Consider the following 7581-nt stretch of genomic DNA (forward strand, 5'->3'; position numbering starts at 1 on the left):
CCCTTTAACCCCGCCCCTTAAAGGGGGTTCCACCAATAGGAGAGAGGGGTGTGGTCGCGCTCGACCAATCAGCGCCGGGGGTGTGGCTGCGGGGGGGGCGTGGCCTCGCGTAGCGATGGAGGCGTCCGAGCTGTGGGTCGGGTTCGTGGGCGCCGGGCGCATGGCCGGGGGGCTGGTCCGGGGGCTGCTGCAGGCAGGTACGGCGTGGGGGGCGGCCGGAGGGGCCGTGAAACACGGGCAGGGGAGGGGACGTGCGGACAGGCCCGGTCTGGCGCCGTCCCGGCGTCCCTGCGGCGCGGGGATGTGTGGGGGGACGTGGGGACGGCGCTGGTCTGGACGCTCCCTGCGCTCCTTTCCTTGTTGTCTGGTGGAGGGACATGGGGACAGTCGCGTTCTGACCTGTTCCTGAGATCCCAGCCCGTTTCCTGGTCCCTGTCCTCCAGTGCAGGGATGTGGGGACAGCCCTGTCCTGGCCCGTTCCCAAGGTCCCAGCCCTTCCCCAGTCCCTGTGCTCCATTGGAGGGACACGGGGACAGCCCTGCCTTGGCCTGTCCCCAAGGTCCCAGCCCTTCCCCGGGTTCCTGTCCTGCACTGGAGGGACACGGGCACAGCCCCTTCCTGCCGCTCTTTCCCTGTTCCTCCCTGGTGTCCCCATCCTACAGATTAGTGTGGGGACATGGGGACAGCCCTGTCCTATCCCAGTCCCCCAGGGTCCCCGTTCCCCGGATCAGCGTGGGGACATGGGGACAGCCCTTTTCAGCACCCCAAGGCTCCTGCTCTCCCCAGGGTCTCTGCCCTCTATGAGGTCCCCTGGCTCAATGTGGGGACATGGGGACAGCCCTGTCCTGCCTCTCTCCCTGACATCCCTGTCCCTGCTCCCCGTGTGCCCCAGACTGTCCCTGTCCAACAGCACAGTGTGGGGACATGGGGACAGCCCTGTCCCACAGATAGTGAAGCCACAGCCCTGTCCCTGCTCCCCGTGTGCCCCAGATTGTCCGTGTCCCATAGAACAGTGTGGGGACTGTTAGGGCCACCTCCGTTGTCACTGCACCCTGACACAAGTTCAGCCTCTTCCAGCCTCACCAGCAGGACCCATCCCCAGCCGCCTTTTGCTCCATGTCCCCCTGTGGGATGCTGCTGGGATTGGAGGAATCACATCCCAGTGGAAATCGGGGTGTCTGGGCTGTGCCGGGGCGTCCCCCCAACCCTGGGGCCACCTTGGCCACTCACCCCGTTCCCTGTGTCCCCCAAGGGAAGGTTCCAGCCAGCAACGTCCTGGCCAGCGCTCCCTCAGACAAAAACCTGGATGCCTGGCGGGTGAGTGGGGCCATGGGGGTGGGAGATGTTGGGGTGTCCCTCACTGTGGGGTCAGAGCACCCTTTCCCCCCACGCTGGGGTTTGGCTCATCCCTTCCAGGTCTGGGTGAGATCCAGGCAGAGCCTCGGTGACTTTGTGACCGGAGCAGGTCCTCAGGCCGTGTCCCTGCCTCTGGATGTGCCATTACTATGGGGGGTCCTGGTTTTGGGATGTTGTTTTTGGGGGTGCTGGGCTGTGATCCCTCTCCCTGTCCCTGGGCAGGAGTTGGGCTGCCGGACCACGCACTGCAACCTGGAAGTGGTGCACAGGAGCACCCTGGTCTTCCTGGCCACCAAACCCCACATCCTGCCGGGTGTTCTGGAGGAGATCCGTCCTGCTGTGGGGCCCCACCACATCGTCGTGTCACTGGTGGCCGGTGTCACCATCCAGACACTGCAGAGGGTGAGACTCCTTCTCCTTCTCCTTCTCCTTTTCCTTTTCCTTCTCCTTCTCCTTCTCCTCTTTCCTCTTCCTCATTCTTCTCTTTCTTCTCCTCCTCTTCCTCCTCTTCTTCCACCTCTTCTTCTTTCTCTCCTCCTTTTTCCTCATCCTCATCCTCTCTTTTCCTTTTTCCTTCTTTTCCCTTCTCCTTCTTTTCTCCTTCTCCTCCTTCTTTTCTCTTTCTCTTCTGCTCCTCCTTCTGCTTCTTCCCCTCCTTCTCCTCTTCTTCTCTCCTTTCCTCCTTTCTTCTTCCTCTTCCTCCTTCTCATTCTCCTTCTTCTCCTCCTCCTCTTCCACCTCCTCCTCCTTCTCTCCTCCTTCTTCCTTGTCCTCATCCTCGTCCTCCTCCTTTTCCCTTGTCCTCTAATTCTCATTCTCCTTCTCCCCTTCTCCTCCTTTTTCTCTTCCTTCTTCACCTCTCATTCTCCTCTCCCTCCTTTCCTCTTGTTCCCTCCTCCTCCGTTTGCACCCAGGCCCATGCAGGACACACCACCATGGCCTTGTCCCCACCCAGCTGAACCTCCAGCTCCCTCCCCGTGCTCCTCGCTTCTCCTCCAGCCTGATGGGTGACACCCACTGGTGTCCCCCAGTCACCCTTGGGTACTTCCCAGGGCTGGCACCCCTTCTCCCATCCCCATCTTTTCCCAGCTCCTCCCGCCCTGGACCAAAGTGCTGCGGATCATGCCCAACCTGCCCTGCGTGGTGCAGGCAGGGGCCATGGTCTTCTCCAGGGGCAGCAACGCGGGTGACGAGGAAGCCGCGCTCCTCAAGAGCCTCCTGTCCTCCTGCGGCCTCTGCGAGGAGGTCCCCGAGTCCTACATCGACATCCACACCGGCCTCAGCGGCAGCGGCGTGGCCTACGTAAGCCAGGGGGACGGGGAATGTTTTCCTGGGGTTTGGGGTGCCCCCCTTTGCTCCAGGCTCACCCCCGGATGCTCCCCTCTCCCCAGGTGTACCTGTTTGCCGAGGCGCTGGCCGAGGGCGCGGTGAAGATGGGAATGCCGGGCGCCTTGGCCAGCAGGATCGCGGCGCAGACGCTGCTGGTGAGTCCTTGGCACGCACCGGCGTCGCTCCCCTTCCCTCCTGGGCTCCGCAACATCCATGGGGACGAGGCGCTGGATGCCGCCCTGCCTCAGTTTCCCCTCCTGGAAGCAAAACCGAGGCCACCAGAAGGGCGAAGCGCGTGGCGGTGGGGCACTCCCTCGTCGTGGCAGGGCGATGCCGTCCAGCCACGGGGAGGGGAATTTGGGAAGTCCTGAATCTCAGCTCCTTGGTGTTCCTGGTGTCCCGCAGGGTGCAGCGAAGATGCTGCTGGAGACCGGGGAGCACCCGGCGAAGCTGCGGGGGGACGTCTGCACGCCCGGGGGCACCACGATCTACGCCCTGCACCAGCTGGAGAAGGGAGCGCTCCGGGCCACCGTCATGGATGCCGTGGAGGCGGCCACCAACCGGGCCTGTGACATGGCCAAGGACTAGCGGACGAGCCCCTTCTGGGACACGAGGGGTGCTGGGGACCAAAGCGAGCTCCTCTGAGGAGTAGGGAGCTCCTGACATCTTCAGGAGAACCTGGATAGGGGTGGGAAGGTGGCCACGTGTTACCTCTGCAGGGCTGGAACCAAATAAATGTGGCCAGAGCAATGGGGGGTTTGGCTTTTTGTGGTCCTGGGGGGCGCTGTGGAAGCCACCACGGCCGTGGGGAGGTGTCATCCGTGATTCCCAGGGATGGAGCTGGTGCCACGCCGCTTTTGTGCTCACTGGGGGTGGTGATGGCACCAAGGATGAAGCTGGGGTGGGATGTGTGGCACTGGGGAGAGAGACTTTTGGGATCGAGGTGATGCCAGTTTAACCCTGGGGGAATGGCTGCACCCCTGTGGTCAGAGCCACAGCCATCAGGATGCTGCCCACATTCCAGAACGATGGGCAAGAGCTCAACCAGCCAAAAAAAAACCTGCACCATGATCCCTCCCCAACACCAGGGAATGGGATGGAAGCCCTGATCTGCTCCCAGCTCTGGGAATATTGAGGGGGTAGAAACTCAAACTTGCCCATCAGGAGAGGATCTGAGCCTTTTCCATGCCCTAATTAAGCTCTGTTTGCCTCCCGGCACCTGCATGGATGCAATTAGTGATGACTTGGGAACTGCTTTATGGATGAAAAGGATTTCAAAATCCTTGAAACATCTGGATGCTGAGCAAAACATCACTAGTGGGAACATCTGGATGCTGAGCCCTGACTTTGGGTAAGGTCCTGGAGTGCCAGGACACAGGGAATGGCTTCCCACTACCAGAGGACAGGATTCGATGGGATATTGGGGAAGAATTCCTCCCTGGGAGGGTGGTGAGGAACTGGAATGGAATTCACAGAGAAGCTGTGGCTGCCCCATCCCTGAAAGCATCCAAGGTGAGGTTTGACTGAGCTTGGAGCAATTTGGAGTAGTGAAAGGTGTCCCTGACCACAGCAGAGCGTTGGAATTTGATTTCCTTGCAGGTCCCTTCCACCCCAAACCATTCCATGATTTGATCTTCTCACCCCCACCCCAAACCAGTTCAAAGACCTCCAGCCCAGCACCTTCTGCTGATCTTCGCAAGGTTTTTGTCACACAGCCGAAGCCTCCTTTCATTCACGAGCTCCTGCTTGAAACGAGCCACATCCCGAGCTCCGAAATCTTTTTGTGGGGCGATTTTGGTGCAGAAGACAAGAAAAATACACAGAAATGTGATTTTATGTGATTACACCCCATTGGCATGGGGCCACGCTGAGAGGACACAACCCCATGAAGATCCCCCTGGTGCCACCCCAAATCCCTCTGGGCTGGCTCCACGTGACAGTTCACAGACGGCAACCTCCACGTGGGAATAAAAATCCATTTAATTTCCATAAACTCTGCAGCGAGGAGACAAAGACCCGACAAGTAAAAACCCCCACCTTCCCTCCGACGCGGGGGCATGGCAGCACTGAGGAGTTAATTTCATTTCCCTCTTCCAGTAATTCGGCTAAACACCCTAAAATTTCATCCGAATCAGGTGAGGAGCTGCTAAATTCCTATCAGATGCCCCCAGTATTCCAATTCGGTGCCGGGAGCCTTCCCTGCTCCAATCTCAACTCACACAGATGCATCCTCCGGGCCTGGGCACCCCAAAAACCCCTTGGGGAACACCTCAACCCCCATCCCAGGTGCCTGCAGCTCCATGAGGATGCTCAGATGGTGGTACCTCGTTCAGCAGGTCTCCGTGGTCCAGGTGTTCCCAGCTGTGTTGGGAATGATGGAGGTGACTCTCCCTCCTGGATGCCACCACTCCCAACCCAGTGCCTACCTTAAACCAGCCCCAAACCATCCTGGTTTATCAGGATTCTGTTTTGGCAGTAGGAACGGCGTCACCAGCCTCTTCCAAGGTGGAATTTTTCCCCTGCAGCACCTCAGGAGCGGTCTCCGTCCAGCTGGCTGCGCCCACCTCAGCCCTGTTCTGAGATTTGGGGATTTTTCCAGCGTAACATTCCAGTGTTACATTTCAGTTTAAGAGTGTAATATCCCCCATTATCCCAGAGGTGCTGAGCAGGTCCTCCCCTCTCCCCTTCTCCCCATGGAATTGGGGGAACCGGGAATCTGGGGGGTATCCATCCCCTTTCTGGCAGTGCCAAGTGACCAGGGGCAGCAAGGGACGTAAAAAATAGCACCTCCTAAATATATTTTAGGTAAGCAACAACCCTGGAATTCGAGTTGTTGCACAAAACAATCCCCGAAATCGTGACCCACGGGCATCCGGGCTTCCTGACCCCCAGGGAGTCACGGTCACAGAGGGGCGAGTGGCACCTCCACCGCCACCCCCCTGGGACAACCGGGGCTTCCCCAGCTCTGTGGCCAACCAGGGGTGGTTGGTAGCCAAAAAAAAAGCGGGGTTAACACTAGGACTGGGGGCTGAGGCCGCGGCGCAGCCGCTGGGCCATGGAGATGAGGGAGCGCAGCTGCACCAGCTTCAGCGGCCCCACTTGCCGGGGGTCCTGTCCCTCCAGCCAGCGCAGCGCCGTCTCCAAACCCTGGATGGCTTCCCGAGCCGTGGGCAGCAAAGGATCTCCCCCTTCCCCGCCCCTTTTGCCACCAGCTGCTTCTTCCTCCTCCTCATCCTCCTCCGCCCCGCAACCCTCGGCGCCTTCCTCCTCGGCATCATCCTCGGCACCATCGTCCTCCTCCGCGCCCGGAGCCGCGTCATCCAAGTGCAACCAGTCGGACACTTCCTCGGGAGCCAAGCGCTTGAAGGCCAAGGCGGCCAGGTGGGTCAGGTCACTGAAGACCTTGCCGTCCCCTCCGCCTTCCTCCCCTCCCGGGGCGTCCCCGTGCTCTTCCTCGCCGGGCTGGGGCTCGAAGGCGGCGCGCAGCCCCAGCAGCCAGCACTTCTCGATGGATCCGGGCGGGATGAGATCCCAGGAGAGGCCAGCCAGGTACAGCATGTCCTTGAGGAGGAAGGACCGCACGAAATCCGCGGGGCCGCCGGGGCCGCCGCAGGACACGGCCAAGCGCAGCAGCTCCCGCTTGTAGAGCTGCTTGAAGGCCGACACCACCCCGTGCTCCAGCGGCGCCGGGATTCGGCCTCCTGCTCCGGCCACGCCGCTCCCGGAGGGGCCCCTGGAGAGGAAGAGGGCGCGGATGGACCCATCCGGAGTCTGGAGCGGCGGGGAATCCTCAGCCCCCGACCCGGAGCGGGACGGAGCGGAGCTGAGCAGCAGCACGGCCTTCTGCTGCAGGCAGCTCCGCCGCAGGTACCGCTTGACCCCCGGCACGAAGTCCTCGAAGAACCAAGCCCGCAGAAGTGCCGGCGCCAGCCGGGCCTCGGGGCTGTAGCGGTAGCAAGCCGGGAATTTCTCCTGGTTGTGATGCCGGAGGCTGGCGGGATCGCGGAGACCCCCGACCACCAAAGGCTTGAGTTTGTGGGAGCCGGTCAAGTTGGCGGCCAGCAGCACCGTGACGCACTCGCCCCGGGCCGGACGCCTGGCCGTGATTCCAGCGCCAGGAAGAAGCTTCCAGAAGAGCCTGGTGACGTTGGCGTTGTAGATCTGCTCATCCCCGTAGCCGCCGCCGTCGGGCAGGACCTCGGCGCGGGCGGCCGGAGCGCGCTCGGGCTCGGCGGGGAGGCCGCCCTCGCCGTAGATGCGTTGGCTGGAGATGCCGTGGCGCTTCTGCCAGCGCCAGAACCAGCCGTGGCTCGCCTTGAAGGTGCATTCGGGCCCGTAGATCTGGCGGGCGAAGGCTTCCGCCTGCGCCTGGATGAGGGGTCCGGAGAGCGGCACGCCGTGCTGGCGCAGGGCGAGGAACCAGGCGTAGACGGCGCGGTCGATCTCCTCCTCGTTGGCCAAGCGCATCTTCTTGCGCTGGGTGCCCACCTCGCCGCCGAGCTGCTCCAGGAACCAGCGGAGCTTCGCCTCGTCCTTCAGCCACCCGCGGAGCGTGCCCCCCGGCACGCCGAAAGCCCGGCACACCGACGCCTGGCGCTCGCCCTTCTTCACCCTCTCGATGGCCTGGAGCTTGTCCTTGATGGAGTAGGCGCGGCGAAGCGACATCTTCACCGACACCCCCCCGGGTGATGCGCTGCTGCCTCCACCTCCTCCTCCTGCCCGCCGCCCTCCCGCCATTCCCCCGCCCTCTTCCGGCTCCCCCCCGGGCATGGAGCGACCCCCGCGTCCATGGGAATGGGGGGCGCGTTATAACCGGGGAGGAATGCGGGGATGGGGTGGGGGGGGCGCGGCGGCGCCTTTGTCTCTGCTCCGGTCCCCCGCATGCGCGCACCCCGC

The 7581-nt window shown here is 62.2% G+C and overlaps 2 protein-coding genes across 2 annotated transcripts; one reads left to right on the forward strand and one right to left on the reverse strand.

Moving 5' to 3' along the window:
- The first annotated feature begins 90 nt into the window (after nucleotides 1-90).
- Nucleotides 91-3433, forward strand: PYCR3 (pyrroline-5-carboxylate reductase 3). Its single transcript, XM_040066169.2, has 6 exons — nucleotides 91-197; nucleotides 1253-1317; nucleotides 1579-1758; nucleotides 2446-2658; nucleotides 2748-2840; nucleotides 3091-3433. The coding sequence occupies exons 1-6, from the start codon at nucleotides 116-118 to the stop codon at nucleotides 3271-3273; spliced, it is 816 nt and encodes a 271-aa protein (XP_039922103.1). The 5' UTR covers nucleotides 91-115; the 3' UTR covers nucleotides 3274-3433.
- A 1214-nt stretch (nucleotides 3434-4647) lies between these two features.
- Nucleotides 4648-7508, reverse strand: TIGD5 (tigger transposable element derived 5). The gene has a single exon (XM_040068613.2). The coding sequence runs from the start codon at nucleotides 7453-7455 to the stop codon at nucleotides 5701-5703; it is 1755 nt and encodes a 584-aa protein (XP_039924547.2). The 5' UTR covers nucleotides 7456-7508; the 3' UTR covers nucleotides 4648-5700.
- Between the last annotated feature and the right edge of the window lie 73 nt (nucleotides 7509-7581).

Source organism: Hirundo rustica, chromosome 1, assembly GCF_015227805.2.
Source record: "Hirundo rustica isolate bHirRus1 chromosome 1, bHirRus1.pri.v3, whole genome shotgun sequence".
In the NCBI taxonomy this organism is placed as follows: Eukaryota; Metazoa; Chordata; class Aves; order Passeriformes; family Hirundinidae; genus Hirundo; species Hirundo rustica.

Excerpts from the sequence above, each read along its gene's own strand:
- PYCR3 (XM_040066169.2), top strand. The coding sequence starts at position 116 with ATGGAGGCGTCCGAGCTGTGGGTCGGGTTCGTGGGCGCCGGGCGCATG. Across the intron at positions 1,318-1,578 it reads AAAACCTGGATGCCTGGCGG|GAGTTGGGCTGCCGGACCAC; the intron begins GTGAGTGGGGCC and ends GTCCCTGGGCAG. Across the intron at positions 1,759-2,445 it reads CCATCCAGACACTGCAGAGG|CTCCTCCCGCCCTGGACCAA; the intron begins GTGAGACTCCTT and ends ATCTTTTCCCAG.
- TIGD5 (XM_040068613.2), bottom strand. The coding sequence starts at position 7,455 with ATGCCCGGGGGGGAGCCGGAAGAGGGCGGGGGAATGGCGGGAGGGCGG.